This window comes from Netta rufina (genome assembly GCF_964035555.1).
Source record: "Netta rufina genome assembly, chromosome: 28".
Taxonomy (NCBI): domain Eukaryota; kingdom Metazoa; phylum Chordata; class Aves; order Anseriformes; family Anatidae; genus Netta; species Netta rufina.
In genome coordinates this window covers 433,861-454,926 of record NC_140152.1, presented here as the reverse complement: position 1 = coordinate 454,926, position 21,066 = coordinate 433,861, and the positions used below count along the sequence as shown (strand labels likewise).

The 21,066-nt window shown below is 45.9% G+C and overlaps 1 protein-coding gene across 1 annotated transcript in view; it reads left to right on the top strand.

The window, feature by feature from the left end:
* Positions 1-12,834: 12,834 nt before the first annotated feature.
* The window catches only part of MLLT1 (MLLT1 super elongation complex subunit), a 32,572-nt gene continuing 24,340 nt past the window's right edge, over positions 12,835-21,066 (top strand). Inside the window, exons 1-3 of the mRNA XM_084302865.1 lie at positions 12,835-12,962; positions 16,133-16,313; positions 19,382-19,464. Coding sequence (XP_084158991.1) covers positions 12,951-12,962; positions 16,133-16,313; positions 19,382-19,464 — 276 coding nt within the window. The 5' untranslated portion in view covers positions 12,835-12,950. The remainder of the gene's footprint in view (positions 12,963-16,132; positions 16,314-19,381; positions 19,465-21,066) is intronic.

Sequence of the window (21,066 nt, the reverse complement as noted above, 5' to 3'; positions counted from 1 at the left end):
ATGTAAAGCCCCAGAGAAAGACCATTGCTCTGCCAAGGGTACAGAGCGATACTTTCCAGGTTCTCCACAGAACAAGATGGCAAAGAAGTTGCTCCTGTGGCTGTGGGATGTGCTCTTGCTCTCCGAGCCTTGCTGCATTACAGGGACAAGTTGAACCATGTCAGGGGCCTGGGTCCTTGCACAGTTGGTGGGGACTCTCTAGTGGGCACAAAGAGGCTGGCTGAGGTTGACTCTCTGCAATACAGCCACAGCAAGGTAATGTCACTCTGGGGAACCACAGGCTTTTGGGGTAAAAGTAAAGCAAAAGCAGAAGTACGTTGGGCCTTGCCCCGAAGAAGATGGCGCTGCACAGCCCACTGCAACACAGGTTGCTCGGATGCCTCATGGGTCTGCAATGGTCCCCAGAGCCACTAGATGGCAAGTTTGGCCCATGAACCCCGGGCAATATTTCATTTTTCACCCTATGCAAGGGCTGAACCCCACAGGCCTGGTCCCCCTGCCATCCCTGTCCCCTGCGGTGGGCACAGCCACCAGCACAGCCACCACCAAGACACTGGGCCAGGGCACCCAGGGCCCGGCCTTTGTCTGCCCTCACCTCCCACTCCCTCAGTCAGCCTCTTTGTCTCTCCCGCCTGCTCTTGCCTCTCCCCCATCACCCTGTCTCCCTTTCACTCGCCCTCCCCGCTTCGCTCCCACTTCTCCCCCTACCTCAGCCCTTTCCCCAGCCCATCACATTCTTCTGCAGCCTATTAATAACTTCTGGGCAATTGCACCGGGTCCCTGCTGGGCCCAGCCCCTCCGCTGCCGCAGTCCTGTGCAGCCACTGAGCGTGCCGGCAGCAAGTTCAAAAGTGCAGCGGGGCTTTCACAGCCCTGCTCCCCGTCAGGGGGTGGAGGAGGCCGCTCATGAAGAAAGGCCGTGTTGCCAGGGAGCCTGGCACAGGAAAAAGGGGTCACCTTTGCCTCCAAGGGGGACCAACAGAGATGGACGGGCGCCAGCAGCCTGGGGATGCTGAGAGCCATGCAGGGATGGAGGCTGAGGCACACGGGCAAGGAGGGCAAATTACCCCACCAGCAGAGTGGGTGAGATGCTCTGGGGAGAAACCCAGCGGCAAAATCCCCCCTCCCCGTGTGGTATGGTAATAAGGGAGGTGTCCCAGGCACGGCTGCCTCAAGAACAATGTTGCTGCAGTTGAGTGACTGTAACAGGCCCCGATGACAGCCGGGCCACGTTAAAAATGCCTATTCAAGCAGATCAAGACATTGAGAGGCCTCGTGGGGATCTGAAACCCTCAGGGATTTCTGGATGAAGCCAGAAGCTGAATCCCCAGCCCTGGGAACCTGGGAGGGGCGGCTGTGGAGGTGCAGGGGGAAGAGAGAGAGAGGAAAGAAAAGAAACCCACAAAACAGCTTTAGAAGGACTGCAGTGCCCAAGGCAGGGCCTCCTGCTCCAAGTGGGGCCACAGCCTGAGAGTGAAGCTGCCCTGACACCGGTATGTGACTGCGGTCCGCGCATGCCAGTGCTGCTCAGGGTTCTCTGAAGCTAGTCTCGCACCTCCAAAATGTCCCTGAGCTGCAAGCGAACACCCTGCCCTTCCTGCCAGGGAGCTACAGCTCTCAGCTGCAAGTGCAGCTTGCACTGCAGAGCCAACAAACACCCCATAAAAATGAGTTGTGGTATTTCTGAGTGAAAAGGGGTCCCGCGGGAATGATCGGCATGATGGAGGAGTACGGCCGGGAGCCCTCAAAGGACTAAAGGCAACACTGGCCCCTTCTTGACCCCCCAAATCCCTGGGGAGCTCTGGGGGTGCCCCTGAGCCATGCTTTGGTGGATGCAAGCAGCCAGCACACTCAGCAAAGCAAAGCAGGAAATTGGCAGGGCAGGAAGAGCTGCAAACCCACGCACTCAGGCTCTGAGTTAGGACTGGTCAAAATTAAACCCTTCCTCCCCTTATTTCTGCCAGATGAGCCTTAACCCGGATCATTTTCCTGCTTTGGTTTGCCATGTGGCTGCCTCAACCACAAGAAAAGAGGCAAGAAACGGAGCAGGAATGAGGAAGAGGACAGAGAGGCTGCTGCTTTCAACTCATTCCAGATTAAAGAGGTTGTGAAACAGCAGCATCAGTTGAGTCTATTTGGTGCAATTGCAACACAAATGAACTAATAATGTTGATAACACACCAGTCCTGCAGGATCAAGGATTAACATTTACCTGTTCTGCTGCACCAAATTGCCTCCTGCTGCTATAGATTTACACTGCAGGATTTGGCCTGCAGACTGGAAACTTTTCAAGGCAGAGTGATTTATCTGTAAAGGACATTGCACATTCAGGGACCTACATAAATAATGCAAAATTATTTAATAATAACCTGGCCCCTGCTCTTCACAATGACAGGAGAAGAAATTGCTTCACTGGAGTGCCTCTTGTGCCATTTGCAAAAGATCTTTATTTGCTAACTGTCTCAAAGAGAAAGGAAAACAGTAGTTTTGAAACACGGAAAGGATGTCGCTAAGTTCTGGGATTTTATTGCAAGCCTGGCAATCTTTATGATTGACTTAAAGAACCCTTTTTCTGAAGTCATATTAAAATAACATTAACTCATCTTAAACTTTTTTTTTCGGTTTTGATCTCCTAGGTCAGCAGTCGAAGTTTGAAAGCATGACTGTAAATGGCTGCGAAACTCAGGAAGGAAAGGGATAGGCTCTAAGAATTATTACCTCAAAAAGCCTTGTCCTTTCGATTCTAAGTGCTACTTTTGAGATTTGACTCATGATTTCCAACTCAGGGGCTGGCAATTCTGTCACGCCCACATCACAACTGCTAGGAAAAAAATGTCTAATTTTTTCACTGTTTTACCTATCCACTTTTTATATAAGACAAAACTAGCTGTAGGGCCATAATCAAATACCAGGATTTTCCATATTAGTGGTTATTCTGGACAGATGAAAGGTTGTGTCCTGATTAGGTGAAAGTCGTATTTCAATGAACATTTTGTACCTTTGTTTGCGGCAGTCAGGGTCTTGAGGTGCCCTGCCTATGCCTTTCTGTGTTAGCTCACACAGTGGCTGCACACATAATCAGGGCCAGTTTCAATCAGTGATCATAGAGGAGACGTGGGTAAATGTTGTTCCTTAGTAAGGAGAAGCATGGCTGTTACATGGTCAAATAAACCATTTGACAAAAATGATTTTTGATTAAAAGATTAAATGATCTTTTCAGCTATTTCTATAAAGCCTCATGATTTGGTTCCACTTAGAAACACATTTTTCACTGTTCTTTTCAGAAGAAAACAAGCAGTTCACATTTGTCTGATAAAGTGGTTTCACATAACTTCAATTCTCTAGTAACGGCTGCTATCAAAATACATAAAATGGAAGGATTAATTTTTCTGTGCCTTCATGTTACAGCTCAGAACATGGTGTCAGTTAGGGCCATTCTCCATTTTTTCTTGTTCACTTTCTATGAACATTCAGTCACTTGGGTTCCAATTCATCACCTCACTTAAGCATGTTTCTCTATAAATGTGTTTAAAACTAAAATTGAATCAGGTTGTTCTCTTGAAATGGTACACTTAGTTTCACTATCACGCATGTTTAACAAAAGGAAAAGATTTATCTCAAATTCTGAAGTATTTACCAAAAGCAACATCCAATTGTGCACCAGGTTATAAAATTCACAATCTGCATCTGATGCTGCATTGATTTAGACAGGCCTTCCATAAGAGACCAGATGTCTCAGTTCACTAAAATGCTTAAGCATATTTTTAATTTTAAGAATATGAATATTTCCATTGATATCAATGGCACTTGCTTACATTTAAGAATACGTTTTGCTGGGCTGAAGCCAGAAATAGTGCCATGTAATGCCAATAAAGTGCAAACTGCAATATTTCTCTAAGTGCTTTCTGGGATCAATCTAAAAATGAATCAACGAAGAACTGTAATGTGAAAACGCAAAAAATTAATATATGTGAGATTTTGTTGTTTACTATCCTAATACTGCCAAGCACTAACATCCACCAGAATACTGCCAAGTGAAATCAAAACCAAATCTGTGAAATGGAACAAAAACGGCAACAAGTTGGATTTCTTATTCATCAGATTCATCCTATCAGACTTAAAGATTCACTAATGTAACACAATAACATTCGCCATCCTGACAGAAGATTACAGAAGAATACAGAGATTAAAGACAGGGTCTGACCCCATTTGAACCACCCTTAATGTGCACTAAGACTATTCAGCTTAGAGTATCTGTCCAGGCTGAAGTGGATGCTCGAAAGAAAGAACAGGATCTTCTCTGTAACATTTGGCACAGAGAAGAAGTGTGTTGAACAAGGGTAACATTTAATGATCAAAATATCATAAAAGGTCATTAAAAACAATTTTGCTCTCTGGCTTATTGTGCCTTACCTTTCACAGGACTCTATGAATTGCCCTGTTATGAAAAACTGATGAAAATATCTAGACACCAAACACTTTAGTTATTTCTTTTTGTTCCCATAACTTTATTCATCATGAGCCCAACAGTACTGCTGTTGCCAGTGACCCATGTAGACCTGGGACATATCCCTTATTCCCCTATGATGGTATCATTATACAAACAGCTATATATCCATATGCAAATGATTGCTGTTTTCAAGCTGTTCACAAGCGACCTTATACACTGCCCATACGGTACAGTAATATGTTTTCCACATATGTCAGATGTTTCATGACACATTTCACGCATATATTTAAAATAGACTTCACAGCATATAAAAACGCACAGGCAGTGGAGGAAAATGGCCTACATCTGCAATGTTTACACAATGCATTTCAAAATTACATTAAATGTGTCCAAATTGATTGTATTCTTCATTTATCTAAAATATCGATAGCATATAAAATGTACATGTAATGGACTCACTCATAAACACGTATTACAATACTTTGCTCTGATGCCTGAGTAACAAATGGACAGAATTTGTTACAGATCTGCTTTCACAGTGTAGCTACACAGACATTCCTCAATTCTCCCTGTGTTGGTTTAAATAGTATTTGTTGCATGTCTATGTTGTTTCATATTCCAACCTGACTCTCTTGAAACCATGCTGGCTGGGCCTTTATGGAACAAAATCAAGCTTCAAGGCATTTGAGAAATGCTACACTGCCAAGATAGGACTTTGGTGAGATCAGGTGCGCTATTGTCTCACGGGTAGCAATATCAGTGATGATTAAGTTTCAGTGATACGAATTTCAGCATGGTATTGCCAGCCAAATTCTCTGAGTCACAGGCAGGTTTGTGTGTACTGCGGTGTAGGGGATTATCTCAACTGGTGTCCTACCTGGGCTAGCTAGATTACAGCTGGTTTGCATACATTTACATATGTGGCGACCCCACCTCCAGTTGCTGTGTAAATAGGTGAAAGCCACAAAAACAAGCTCATTTCATATAGTTCCAGCAAAACTGCCTATTTTTGGTGGAAACTGTCATGAGAGCAGCTGACCCAGAATCCACAAACATCAGAAATTCCCATTAATGTGAATGTTACAGATTGTGAAATGCCACTCTGGGATGTCTCACAGCCTGCTCTCAGTATTGAGAGGATCAAACTACCAGGATGGAAATGGCCAGTTGCTCTGAAAACTACCAAGCTGAGCAACTGGGCTGGAAAGAGAGGGAACACCAGTCCGCAAGAGGAAAAGGCAGCACACTTTGCAAGCCATAGCTCAGGGTGCTCAGAAGCATGGCAAGCATGGGTATGCAGTCACCAGACTGTTGCAGTAGAGCCCTGGGAAACTCCAGACACTGGGAATACCTTGGCTGGAGAGAGGCTATGTATCAGACATGGTATTTGTCTGGAATAGTAATTCCTTCTCCCATTTTGGACTCTCTTTTCAGTCCAGAAAAGATTCAGAACAGTTTTTTTGTGTGTTTTTGTTTTTGTTTTTTTTTTTTCTTTTTTCTTTTTTTTTTTTTTTCCTTTTTCATACTAGTCAGATCCTGCTGCTGATATTCTCCTGTCATGTCCTATTTTTCAAGCTATTTTTCCCTGGTATTTTTCAGTCATCTAAAGGCTATCCCATCTAGGGTAACCATCACCACTCTGAAGGTGGCCCGTCTCTGACCATGCAGATAATCATCTTTCAATGACTTTGGCATCAACTGCAAGAAGGCATGTGCAAAGCAGACATGTTTCAGCAATGAACCTCCCTCCCTCCTGTTGAACCACGCTTATGCTTGTTCCAACAGACACATAAGGTGCCTGGGCCCGTCTTCTCCAGGCTGACAGCTTGTATTCAGTGCTGGACAAATCCAGGCTGTGAAATGCTCTTCGTGGCGGGTCCAGCCGGCTGGTGGGATTGGCACGACACAGACCGTTACATCACCTGACCTCTGTCTGCAGAGTGCAAGGGAAAGGTATTGTCATCCAATGGCTGCTCAATAGCCAGGCAGAAGGAATTGATAGGTGTCCATTAAGCCTGCAGTGGACCAGTAGCTACATTATAATGCCAACCTCACCTTTGGTGTTAATGAGGCCCCTTCAATAACAGCCTCGATCAGAAGGGTCAGGGACTGAATAGAGACAGACTCCTTTCTCACCCAGAAAGCTGGTCCTTCTCATTCAGAATTGAAGCATGTTGGCAGAGCAGTTTGAGGACGTTTGTGCTGCCCATGTTGCATCTGCAAGGGACATGACGTATTTGTGACTATTCATCCGGCTCTTTTCACCAGCACTAAATACACAGAAAGCAAAAAATAAATTCTCATTGTGTTCCCGCTTACTAAGAAAATTTTCCCTCTTCCTTCTGGTTTGGAGGGTTATTGTATACTAAAAGCCTTTTGCATTTTTCAGTAGCTATAGTAAGCTATAATTTAGATTTTCCTCAGGCACAAAAGAGCTTAGTTAAGCTAAATAGTATTACAGTGAGTGTTTTTTTTTTCTTTTTCTTTTTTTTTTTTTTTTTTTTCTACCAAGTCCTTCATTAACAAGGGAGCTAAGAATTTCCAAGCTGTCTGTAATTTTTCCCAGATGTAGCTAGTAGTTGCTACTAGTATCTTTCTGGCAATCAGAGGTTTTGGCTATTAACAATCTGGACTTTCACTGTACTATCCTGGTGTTAAATATGTGCTGTGAATACCACAGTGCAGAGTGTGAATTGGAGAAGGAGGGGAAGGCAGAGAACAGGCAAAGTGAAATCATTTTTAAAATAATAAATATTGCTAGGATTAACAGCTGATTCAAAGGAACATGCTTCCCTGCAGGGATCCAAATGCTGATTAGCAAACCAGGAGCCCTGCTACTTCAGAAGCAGCATTGCTGCAGAACTTACATCTTCTCACTCACAGGTTTCTCTCTTTTTCACTACCTGTTCTATTTCCTTCATGGCAGCCAACACAGACAAGTCCTACACTGAGCCTTTGGCATGAACTAAGGATGACAAAGGCCGCAAACAGCAGTAAACAAACCGAACCAACACTCAGCTCCCTCAGTGCTCAGAGAAACCAAATCCTCCCTTGAATCCAGGTTCAGGACTTTTTCTGAGGCTGTAAGTAAAGATATGACACTGTTGTTGGCAAACCCACGGTAAGTACCAGAAGAAAGATATGCAGCCCTTAATACTTAACACAACATTAGTTGTCTGTTTTGATTGCGGTTGTGGTCATCTTGGAATACACCATGGAGTACTTGGCTCATCAGATACACTTCATGAAAGTAGGCAAGGACCACTGTAATCATTTTACAGCTGGTAAGTGACTTACATAGGTCCAGAAGAGGATTTAGGGGTCTTTCCACTCAGTAGTGTTGCATACAGACACAATGCTGAGGTGTGTATTTTCTCAGAGAAACTCTGCTCAAATGCAAGATCTCTGTCTTAATCTCGAAGTCCTTTGGACAACTACAAGGTCATTCTTTCTATGCTGTCTGACTCTGTGTGCTGGGGACAGCCTTCCTTGTTGGCTGGCTGGTGTCCAAGTCACTCAAAGTACAGACTGACCACAGAACTTGTGGTCTTCAGCTCAGAATGGAAAAGAGGAAGATGCAGCTAAAATAGTAAAGAGAAAATAACGATGAATGGCAATAAACAGTGAAACAAACTTCTTTCTCCAGGGATAGGAAGGGCAAGACAGGGTTAGACAAGAGGCTGGTTGCTGTGTATATATCATTTACGCAAAGACATACACACAGACATACATATCAGTAGATGATAGGGCCTTAGACCAGATTTGTCAGCCAGACATCCCAGTGAGAGATGCCAAACATACAGGAAAGAACTTTTGCTGCAGAATGAGAGCAGGCTGGCAGGTAAGCAATTTGGGTGTCTTGGGTTACAAGCTTGGGGGGGCTGCAAGAGGGGTGCTTGTGTGTGTTTGGGGTCAATGTTGCATTCCTGCAGAGAAGGGAGAAATGAGGAGGAGGGGAGCAGCATGGAAGGAAGAGGAGGCATCTCCAGAAACTGTTCTGATGTCTGTTGCCTGCTCCCCAGACAGAACCTCCAGAAAGCTGGAGCAGGATCTGCCAGAGGTCAGTGCTGGCTGGCCAGGAGGTATTTGTAGACACCTGAGTGAGGGCTATGCTGGTTGCACGTGATGTGACCTTCCCACTGAAGCACTAGGTCTAATTTCTTTCCAAACACCCCAATTGTTGCCTCCTTCACCGATGCTCCCCAAGAATGGTAAGGTTTGGCCTGTAGAACAGTCATGATGTGTACAGGCAGGAATGAGAAAGGATGCATTATACTTTTCCAGGACTGTAGATTAGTCTGTGCTGGGTGAAACACTGCACATTTTTTGCCAGTCCTGTTTATCTGGCCAAGGCAGAGACAGGTGCAGTGCAAAGTATTTTTTCCACTTTATTTTCCACTATCCCCAGCTCTCAGGGGACAGAACCAACCCTTGGCATACTGTGGGCCAAGCAGGATGAAACACAAACCTTTCAGCCCAAGACAAGGATCTCTGAAGCAAGGCTTTCAAAAGAAAAATAAAAAGCCCAAACAAAAATTAGGGAGAGCTGTCGTACTCGATTTGCATATTTGAATATGTAGATCGGATCTGTTTCTTATCCATTGGCACTGGCCCTACTGTAGATGGCAGCAACACAGCAGATCTCTGCCAGAATACAGTGCCACAAAGAAAGACGCTAATTGGATTTGCAGACGCTTATTGCAAAACCCAGAAGTTGCTGGAATAGATATAAAGAAACAGGAGCTCAGCCCACGGCTGCCTTGGGTGTGAAGGCACTCAGCTGGCAGCTCGTTAGTTTGAGATGTCCCTACAAAATTAGAAGTTTGTAGGAGCCTGGGTGGCTGCTGGCTACACCTTCCCCAGCACAACCAGCACCTGAAACTCCCAACACTCTCCTGTAGAGACTTGCAATTTTTTTTTACCCTTGGCTGCAGGGTGTTTTATTTATTTATTTATTTATTTATTTATTTATTTATTTATTTTGAGCTTCAAAAGAAAATTGGGGGTGAACTTGATCACTCATTGGGCTGGAAACTTCAGAACAGGAAAGTGCTGGTGCAGCTAATGCTGGTTATAGGAATTTCTCTCCTAGAGTGCTTTCACAGTTGCATGTGAAGAAGTATCCTGGCACACTTTAAGCTGATCCACTCACATGGCTCCAGGGGTGCTGTTTTGGAGCATGCATTGATATAATGACATGCCTTCTCTGAATGTGGCACCCCAGCTTCTTCAGTACAACGCAGTTTCATGGCCAGGTATTGGACCTCTCTAGGTGCTTTTCCCTCCTGAGGAAGTGGAAGCTGAGATGCCTAATGCAGGGTTTCCCATCCCTGACTTGGAAATGGCCCATCCTAGGCCACAGACAAGCTGGAGCAGTTACTTGCATCCTAGCCAGCAGACGTAAATATAGATAGGGAAGTGCAGTGCTAAAGTTGGAGGTCAGCCGGGGTCCTGCACCAGGAGAGCAACAATGAGCTGGGGAAAAACAAAGGCACCCAAAAATTGTCACCAATGGGAATCAAAATTAAAACAAAAACTAATGAAGTTGCACAGGATGTAACAGACAACTTTGTGGGAAAGAGACAAGTTCAGGGTCTTGTGTGTCTGAGCAACACTTCTTGCATTTGGACCAAATTCAACAGAATAAGAGTGCAGTCAAACTCTCCACTCGTGGAAGAGGGAGACATGTTCAGGAAAGATCCAGCCTCAGGAGCTGGTAACAAGTAAGGGCTGTGATGAGGCTGAGAATGAATAGTAAGGACTGGGAGTTAGGAAATAAAAGATTTAGCTCTAAGAGTCATGTGCATGGGAATAATGTCCACAATTAAAGGTATCAGTGAGAACCCCCAGAGAAAGAGGCCCTGTCTCAACAGAGAAGAAAAGAGACTGTCCGAGGAAATGTCTCTTGGGCCTGCATCAGACAGGAACATGGAAAATTAGAACTGGAGCGCTTAAAAGAAGAATCCAAATCAGGCTCTTTTTGTTGTTGTTGTTAACTGAAGCGATTAAGCATTTTGCTTTACTAATATCTTCTATCAAGCAGATGAGGTAAACTGGCTCTTTAGAATGATTTGGGAACTGACTAATCCTTGCCTGTGGCTATCAGTTAGCAACACACATAGCATTATTGGCTAACATGCATTTTTCTGCTGCCTTACAAAGATCAACAAACTATTTCAAGAAACCCGCATGAAGAAAAATTCTGCTTTCCTCCTAAGAGAAAATTTGCTCAGAAACAGCCACAAATTGCACTTGTAACGGCAGCCCTCCGTTAGTTTAAGGCTCACGAAATCGAGCGAAACAACTTATCATTGAGAGTCAGGAGAAAACGTAAACAAAACCCCACTTTTCAGATGCAAATGTCGCGCTCGAAGTCAGCGGCGGGGCTGAGAAAACCGCGTTTGCAGGCCGGGCGGCTGCTAACGATGCCTCGGCCGCAGCCAGCGGCTCCTTGCTCAGCCAGGACGGTGACCTCCGGGCTCGTCACACAGCTGAGCCCGCGGCTGATAACCGCCGCCTCTCTGAAGGAATCCCTCGGAGCATTTGCATTGCAAATCCGCTCGCTCCGGGCCAAAGCCGGGATATTGTTCGCCGCCGAGGGGCTCCGCGGCGAGCACCCCTCGCTTCTCCCCGGTCTCTACCGCGGCGAGCCCCGGCCAGGGCGACCCGCGGCGCCGGCCGCCTGGGGACGAGGGAGGCCGGGGGAGCCGGGGGGGTGGGGAAGCGGGAGAAATGGGGGGAGCCGGGGGGGGGAAACGAAGGTGCGTGAGGGAAGAAGGAGGAACAAAGAGGGGAAGAGGGGGAGATGGGGCGGGGGGAGCGGCCGAAGGGAACGGGGGACACTGAGGGAAAATGAAGGCGCGTGAGGGGGGGAGCGAGGGAGACCGAAAGGAGAATGAAGGAGAAAGGGGAGAAAATGAGTGCGATTGAGGGAAAATGGGGGACATTGAGGGAAAATGAGAGAAACTGAGGGGAAAACGGGGGATTGAGAAGTAATGTGAGGGTGTGTGAGGGGAAAATGAGGGAGATCAAGTGGAAAATGACAGGGAAAGGGAGAAAAATGAAAGATATTGAGGGAAAATGGGGGACGCTGAGGGGTGACGAGAGAAACTGAGGGGAAAATTAAAGGGAATGAGTGACAGCAAGTGAAAACAAGTGAGACTAAGGGAAAAGGGGTACACTGAAAGAAAATGAGGGAGATAAGGGGGTAAAATTAGGGAGACTGAAAAATAGTGAGGAAGATTAATGATAATAAGAGGAGATGAGAGAGCAAGTGGGAAAATGAAGTAGAGCAAGGGAAAATGGAACTGCAAGAAAAATGGCAGACACTGAGGAGAAATGAGGGAGAGCAATGGGAAAAATAGGGAGATGTCAAACAAGGGAGCGTGAAGGAGGGAGAAATAGGGAAAATGGGGGACATGAAGGGAAAATGAAGGACAGTAAGGAAAAAATGATGGAGACTGAGGGGGAACATGGGAGAATGAAGGAGATATAGAGAGAAATAATGGAGACAGAAAGAAACAACGGGGAGAGATGGAGGGAAAATGAGGAAGGAGACGAAGGGAGAATAAGGAAAACCAGCCGCTGAGGGAGCACGGTGCCGCTGGCTTCCTCCCCTGTATGGGCTTAGCCCTGCCCAGCCATTCCACACTGCAGTCCGCTGTACCGGGCCCAGCGGTTTCACTTGTTCTCAGCTCACTTGTGTAGGAAATTAATAAACGGGTAAGATCCGCAGCCGCCGGCGGCAGGGATGAATAGGACGACACAGGCAAAGGGGCAGCTTGGCGCAGCTGGGGCACGCAACAAGGCCTAAACACCGCACCTAACAGCGGTCAGCGGCCAAGCAGTGCCCTGCTAAGGGGTATTAAGGGACGGGGGCGGGGAGCGGCTCCGGTAACGCCGCCGGGGCCCGGGCAGGACAGCGCCACAGCACCGCAACCGCCATGGCAGACAGGCGGGAGGGTGGGGGGAGGGTGAGCTGAGGGGGGCGGCGAAGCCCCGCCTCCCACTCCCCGCTTGACCCATCGGGAGCCCCGCCCTTTTCCCCGCCCTCTCAGCATCCTGCCCGCCTCCCATTGGATGCTCCCCCCGCCCGTCAAGAGGAGGCGGGGGAGTCCGAGAGCTCCCGGGCGGAAGCCCCGCCCAGAGGCGGGAAGCGGCGCTGCCGTTGGCGGAGGGCGGTGTCCGTCTGGCGGCGGCGGTTTCCGCTTCCGCGGGGCGGGCGGCGGGGTGGGGGGGGGGCGGGTGGTGGCGGCGGGGCTGGTGCCTGTGAGTGACACACAATGAGGCGGGCGGCGGGGCCGTGAGGGGCTGCGGCCGAGGAGGAGGAGGAGAGGAATCAGCAGCGAGGCTGTGGGGAGGGGAGGGGAGGGGGGGGTGGGGGGAGAAGACGAAGGAAAAAAGAGGGGGGGGATCCGAGGGCCCCCCCCCACAGACCGGCAGCCGAACCGCCGCGGCGGGCAGCGAGCGAGCGAGCGGGGCCCGCAGCGCTGCGCCCAGCCATGGACAATCAGGTGAGGGGGGCGGCGGGGCCGTGCTGCTTGGGGGGGGGGAAGGGGGGGGTCCTGGGCGCCTCCCCCACCAACAGACACACAGGGGGATGGGACCCCAGCACAGGGAGAGGAGGGGGCTGCATCGCCCCTGCAGGAGCTGGCAGCATCGTGCCCTCCCCCCTTTTCGGATAGCCCCCCTCCCCCCCTTTTCGGGTAAGCCCCCCCCTTTTTCGTCCCCTCCCCCCTATTTCGGGCATCCTCCCCTCTTTCTCCCCCCCCCCCTCCCTTTTTGTCCCCCCACCTTTAGGGCACCTCCCCCTTTCCTTGCGTCCTCCCCCCATTCCGCCCCCCCCCTCCCTTTTCGGGACACCCCCCCCCCCCCCCATTTCGGGCAGCCTCCCCCTCCCTTTGTCTCACCCCCTTCCACTCTTTTTTTTTTTTTTTTTTTTGGGGGGGTGGGGGGTTGCTGAGCCCTCGCCCCTTCATGGGTGGCCGCGCTGCAGCCTCACCCCGGCGGGGGGTGGCCCCGCGCTTCCCGCACGTTCCTGCCCCGGGTTCCTTCCCGGGGGGGTGGTGGCGGCGGGCAGCCCCCGGCAGCGCCGCTGCGGTGCCTCAGCAAGAGGAGGAGGAATGCTGGAAGTTCACCTGGGCTCGCCACGGCAGGCTGGTGCAGGCCTTTTGTGTGCGAAGCTGGCGTGCGGGCTGCTAGTAGGTCACCCCCGGGCTGGCGAGGTAAGGCCCGCTATCCCGTGAATAATAACCCGAAGGAGACCGAATGGAGACTGGTCATGGCTTTCAGGCAATTAGCGCATCAAACAAATACCAGAGCGCGCTACAGAGCGTTTATTAAGTTGAAAAGCAGCCTCCTTTGTATTATTACAAATCGTTTGACTAGGATCCTGGTTTCCCTTTGTTGAGAGACATGCTTGAGGGAAAGAAAAAGAAACACTCCATTTTCAGTGGAGCAACTTCGGATGTTTGTTATGTTGGGAGATCTTATTTTCAAATGTGTTTCAACTTCTGGCTTAATTCGTAGAGATTGTTAATTGGACCGATATGTGAGAAGTACAACTTTCACTCTCAGCTAAACAGTTCTTTTTTTTTTTTTTTTTTTTTTTTTTTTTTTTTTTTTAGTGTTTAATTTTGTTCTCTTCCACATAGTCCCATCTGTTTCTCAGCTAAAATTTCTCAGCCGTTTCAACTAGAAAGGCAAATTCTGTAGAGTGACAGCCATTTGCACTTCTCCGGAGAGGGCTAGTAACTGGCAACAGTAGCAAAATTTAAAGGGTAATGATGGAATTGATAACGTGAGGCTGCAGAACAGACTGAATCAGTTGATGCAAATGCCTGCCTGAGCAGTGGGATATTCCCAAAAAAAAGCGTGCCCATGAGCACCCTCCAAGGTGAGCCCAGACTGTTGGCAGACTGTCTCTGCACTTACACCCTGGGAAAGATTGTGGCATTTTGAGCCAAACACCTTGCCTTTTTCTTAGTCCGTAACGTGGTATGGAAGAACAGGCGGCCATGCAGCGTTGGTTTTAGTGCAGGAGTGAGATGGAGCCAGTGTAGATGAACCCTAACGCACAAAAGAGGGAAAATGGCCTGCCACGAGGACTTGCAGAGGAAGGAAATCTAAAGGAATGTTTCACTAAAACAGGTGAAGCAATTGATTAGATGAGTTTGTCCCTAAGTGTTAGTGTTGATGTGTTGGACGGTGGCTGGGGCTATTTTACTGTAAAGATAATTGCTTGAAAGTCCGTGCTAAGGTTTATAGTTGAAATTAGCACTGGACTATAATTTGATGCCTGGTACTCTGTGATCCTTCTACCAAGAAAAAAGCATACAGAGATTAAGTGACTTGAGCTTTTTCAGAAAGTATTAACCATACTCTGAAAATCATACTCTGATAAAATGTCAGGCTGGACATGGAAAATGGTTTTTGAGCATTAATCATGGTTGTGTTTTCTCTTGCAGTTTCTCAGTGAGGAAATAAGGGTAATACTTTCCCTAAGCATTTGGCTGGAGCTTGGGAAGCTTTCGGTTTTTATTCACTGTTTAACGTCATGCCCTCAGGTTGGGTCTGCGTCCACTTGTGTTACGGATAATGACAAATAATGTTGCCTCTCCTAATTGGGAACTGCCAGAAAGAACAAGGCATTATTTTCAAGTCTGAGGTGAAGAAGGATGTAAGGATTAAAAACCAGCCCTCTCCGCTCCCCCATTTTTAATAAACTTCCAGTTACTGAAGCTGAATTTGGTTGTTTAGTTTGAGATGGCTGTGCTGCTGGTCTAGTTTGTATAATGTGTGTGCACAAAATTAACCCAGTAAGGAGTCAGATACGTTAGGTGTGATTCCATCATCTAGAAATCGTGCCCTAAGATTTGTTTGCTGTAACTTGTGTCTGAATCTTACTTGCTTTTTCCTCTGTTACATCTTTTTAATTCATTTGCTTTTTTCTGACTGTGAAGTCACCAAAAATGTGTGCATAATCACAATTTAATTTAATCTGTTTTTTAAGACATTTAATAGGATTTTAAAAAAACAAAACAAAATTCTTAGACACTGAATACACCTTTCCTGCTTCTGTTCTTCTCTGATTAGAGTACGATTTGAGCCTGCAAATCAGAATTAGGTCATTTTAGTATCGGATATTGTGCAGACATAATATACATTGACTTTGTGAAAGTGTGTTAATAAAATGTATTTAGAAGAATGAAGGATTGTAGCTGTGTTCTACTGAATTACACATTCCTGACAATATCAAAAGCCACCAATTTGTGACTTGATTTTTCCTGTTTTAAGATTAGTTTTCTGTTAGCACTGTGAATTCTGTAAGCTGCGAACATCAAGTTCTCTCTCTGACACTTTCTAGGAATAAAAATTCTGCAATTAGACTTTGCCGACAATGTATTTGATAAGTGAGGTAGATAAACCTATTCCTCTTCTACAGCTGCTTTCTCTGCAGTGTTAATATTAGGGGATAAATAGGTATGAAGTGGTGCTAGGAACTATTTTTGGTACCTTTTCTGGTTGCCAACACCAGTCTTCAGAATGAGACTAATCTCTTGGTGGAGGCTGTTGTATTCTTCCCCTGTGCTTATCTAGTGTCTTCTCTCTGTGGGGCTCAGCATTAGCCATCCCACGTAATCTGTTCCATTTTGCTTATGGTCTTACCTCTGTCCTCAAACAGTGCACGGTTCAAGTCAAATTGGAGCTGGGGCACAGAGCCCAACTGCGGAAAAAGCCCACCACTGAAGGGTTCACTCATGACTGGATGGTGTTTGTCCGTGGCCCGGAGCAGTGTGACATCCAGCACTTTGTGGAAAGGGTGGTCTTCCGCCTACATGAGAGCTTCCCAAAACCCAAGCGAGGTGAGTCAAGGTTTGAAGATGGGTTATTGGGTCTTCTGTGTGAAACAGCACTGTGCAGTGTGGGTTGTCTTGTTCCATCAGGTTTTTGTAAAATCTCCTCTTGAAGAACAAAATGTACATTGCATGCATTTGTCTTAACCTTTCCATCTTTGTTTGAGGAAGGGCAGGGAGAACGGGACCTTTCTTCTGATGAAAGGTTTGGAGGTGAGATGCTTTCTCTTCTGTAAGCATTAGTATATGCAGGTCCTCCAGACAGTGACAGGTGATTCATGGTATAAAAGACGAAGGGGGAGTGGTTTGTTAATACTGGCCAACAAAAGCTGGAAGAATACAATGGATGAGTGGCCTTCCTACAGGGCTAGTGTATTTACAGGGCTAGTGTATTAGAAGTAAGTAAACTTCTGCATCGGTCCCTAAGTAGCTGTGAGGTTTTCTGCAGGGTTCCAGCATGGGTATTTAAGGCAATGGAATTCACTGCAGCCAAAGGGGGGTATCTGCCTCAGGACACTCCAGCTGCACGGGTGTGTGTGCACACTTTGTGCCCAGGGGAGGGCAACAAAGATGGTGAAGTGTCTGGAGGGGAAGATGTGTGAGGGGTAGCTGATGTCCCTTGGTTTGTTCAGCCCAGGGAAGAGGAGGCTGAGGGGAGGCATCACGACAGAGTGCAGCTTTCTCACGAGGGGAGCGGAGGAGTAGGCACTGAGCTCTGCTCTCTGGGGACAGTGACAGGACCCGAGGGAACGGCATGGAGCTGGGACGGGGGGGGGTCAGGCTGGGTGTTAGGAAAAGGTTCTGCACCCAGAGGGTGGTTGGGCATTGGGACAGGCTGTCCAGGGCAGTGGGCATAGCACTGGGCTGTCAGAATTCAAGAAGCGTTTGGATACCTTTTGCAGACATGGTCTGATTTTGGGGTGGTCCTGTGTAGAGCCAGGAGTTGGACTTGATGAACCTTGGGGGTCCCTTCCAACTCAGGACGTTCTGTAATGTATTTGTGGTAAGTGCTGTGCAATCAGCAAGGCTGGGGGGCTGATCCAGCTGGGGAGAACATCAGAATTTTAATGTGACTTTGTGCTGGATCAATTCTTTGCTCTTCCTGACTGTGCAGCACCGTGAACCTTATTGTTTGCTTGGGGTGGCTGGAACGTGTGGTTGAGGTGGAGGAGCAGGAATTGCCCTTCTTGGCAGCAGCAGGGACTTAAATCTATTTAAGATTGTGTTAACTGCATCTGCAGTGTTGTTATGTAGTGTTACCAGGAGTGCTGACTGCCTAGGAGTACCACTATAAATTACTTGGGAATGGGCGTTCTCTGAAGTACTTTTTTGGAAGACTGCTGGTTATGCAGGATGTCTTAGCACTACTTACTGTGTTGGTTATTTGTGAGAGTCCACGGTGGAAAACACCTGAGTGGTATTCAGCTCACAAGGATGTGAATCTGGTGTGGATGTTAATATCTTCTTCAAACTGATGCTGTAAAACTGATGTATGATAAGGCAGTGCCGTACTGAACTGGAAGCTTTCCTAGATTTTAAATGCTTTCTTAAGCTTTCTTATAAAGCTAGTATGCTTTTGACCAAATGGTGGATTGTACATAAATTGTGGGGCATATGCATACTATTTCTAGATCTGTTTGAAGGGCTTCTTCAAATGATTCTCTCTTACTTGAAGCAAAATCTACTGGTAGGCTTGTGCTGCTGGCTGGTTGCTTGTATAGTAATTTGAATTTGTTAGAAAAGGGCAGCAAAGGAACAAAGACTGCTTGGCAAATAAACTTAAGATTCCTGGTGCCATATTGGCACAGTTCTTGGGTTTTGTGCTTCCCCCCCCCCCAGACTGTAGGGAGTTTATATGAAATTCAAATTAAAGCAAGTCTAGGGATTTTGATTATTTTCAGATCCACTCTTTTTTTCACAGTTGAATTTTCAGTGCGGCTTACTAGAACCTGTATGATGATAAAAGTGCTTAGAGCCAGGGTTAATATTAAAGAAAAATTAAGAGAACATTAACATTAAAGAAAAAGAATTTCTGTGTTTTTTAGGTTTAAGGTACTGTTTCTTAATCATATTGATTACTTGGAATTTTTTTGAGAAAGTAAAAACACTTGCACTGAATTCCCCTAACTGATTTATTGACTTCATTTACATACATTGTAGCACATGAATTGTATGCAAGTGCATCCGGTTCCTGAGCGGGAGAATATCTGTGCTGGTCTCGTGTTTCTCCTGGCAGCTGTTCTGTATATCTGTGCCACGGCCAAATGCTCCGAGAATCCTTTGAGCTGGCTATCACGGTGCTGAAACACAGTGATAGAGGACAGGAAGGATTCAGTAACACACCGATACAACAGGTAGTAGAACAGGAGGAACTGGGACAGGAAGCACGTAGGTTAATTTCTTAGAAGTGATTAACTTTTGCAGTCGACATATCTGCAGCAGGCAGCACTGTGACCCTAGCGGCAAAGTGTTTCACTGTTCTCCGTTTACTTACATGTGAAGCAAATAGCTGCCTTTCCTTGCCCTTCAGGTTTGTTATGAGGTTTGGGTGAAGCAGCATATAGTATGGGTATTATGTAATTATGAAGATTAAGCATTGCAGGAGAACTTTTCAAGGGGGGAAAAAAAAAACATGTGCTTGCACATTGTGGGGTTTTGATGAATAAACGTTGGCATCAAAGTCAGTTTTACCTCTGTACGCTGTGCAAGTTCTCCCCTTTTGAGTTCTTGCATTTTTTTGCAAGACAGCTTTAACTGGCATTGTTGTGGAACAGCACAGAACTCTAATTGTATCACCACAAAAAGGAGAGGGGGAAGAATCTCACAGAGACTCTGGCACAGAGTGTGTTTTATGTTTCCTTTCTATGGGAGGAGCTAAGAACAGATTTTCGTTTTCCTAACTAAGCCCATGACCACCATCTTGTTTTGCCTTTTTTTTTTTTTTTTTTCCTCATAAAGGTCAATGCTTTAAATGAGTCTTGAGTTGTCGGAGACACACTTCTCATCTTGCAACTCATTTTCAGCTCAGGTTAAATTGCATTATATTCAAAATTAACATTTGTATATTCTCTTTTCAGTGTGCAAGGAGCCCCCATACAAAGTGGAGGAGTCTGGCTACGCAGGGTTCATTATGCCTATTGAAGTGTACTTCAAAAATAAGGTAGAATCTGATTTCTGGTCTTCTAATTGTTTTGAGATGTGCCAGAGACTGAAACTGCCTGACAGAAAGACTCTAAATTATGTGACTGTTTTATGTGTGTGTTTTTTATTACTCTAATAAATAGAATTTAACTGGGAGTTGGAAGCTCTTGCCAGACTTCAAAAGAAAGCTTTTGGCAGAAATGGAATTGTATAGAAAGGTAATATCAGGACAACGCAATGGTCCTAGAGATTCTGAACAGAGATTGTACCACTTGTGGCAAGCTTCTCCAGCATAGATAACAGTAAAACAGTTTAAAGTGTTTCATGCAAATATGGAAGTAAATCAATGTAAAACGCTGATTTTATAAACACTTTTAAATGTTGTTGACTGGCAATATATTTAAAACTGGATTTTTTTTCTTTGCAATTTTTATTAAAATAACTGTACAGGTATAAAACTTATTGGCCCAAGACAACGATTTGCATATAGAGAAGAGTTATTTACAGGTCTGTTAAAAATATTGTTGTCCTGCTTCAGTACTCTTCCAAAAAAAAATAAAACATTAAATATTTTAAATCTTATGATGTATTGCCAACACATGTTTGAAAGTTAAAATTTGGGATTTATTACTTGCTTTAAGTCTTACCACAGAGGTCACACGCTACATGACTTGAAGAAGGTTATGAAAACAGGGATTTGGCCACTTGCATTTGTATTAACTCAGTTTCAGTTAAATTGTTTTGTTAAGCATAGATACTTTATCTTTCTGGTTTTGATTACTACATTCCAAAAAAAACAAAAACGACAACAAAAAAAAAACTGTTCTGGTTATTATTCCTGCAAGGGAATCTCGATAAACTAAAATGTGAATATTAAGCCACCTTCCAGTGGCTTAATGTACTCCCATCCCCTCAACCCTCTAGAACAAGCCCTGGGTTATGCATACAGCAGATATTTATAATAATTCTATTTAGCTTCAGTGTCTTTCCCAGTGTACCTCCTGCAGATGTTTCTATTATTTTCTTCTTGCCCTAATCTAGCACAGTACACTCTGGTGGTGTTATTTGTGAATAATCAAAAGGGTTTTTTTTAGTCTACTATGTTGCTTTTGCCCCACTTCGAGTCTGAGTTTGTAACAAGCTAAATGATGAGACTGAGCACCTACTACAAGAATCTTTTGCCTGCTACTTTCTTTTGGGTGGGTGGGGTAAGCCAAAAGGATGTGAAGAGAAATAGCAGTTAAAGGCATGGAAGGGGATGGAAGTTTTTGATAGAAGCAGCTTTTCTGGCAAGTACTGAAAACTGACGTGAATTAAAAAAAAAAAAAAGCAAAAACAACAACAACAACAGCAAAAGCCACAGCAGAACAAGAAGAACAAAAACACATCTTGAAAGCTTAAAAGTAGTTTGTACATTGGCTCAATTCAGGTTCAAAAACTACCTTTCCATTCTTGACCAAAAACCGTGAGCATTTCCGTGCTGTTTGCAGTGGGAACCTCTAATGATTGCGATGGGTGAGATATGCTTTGTTTCTACTCTTACCTTTTTCCCCTTCCTTTTTTCACCTAGCCTTTTCTCACACTTGCCCTTTTCCTGTGGGTCTCCCATGGCTTTGCCTTT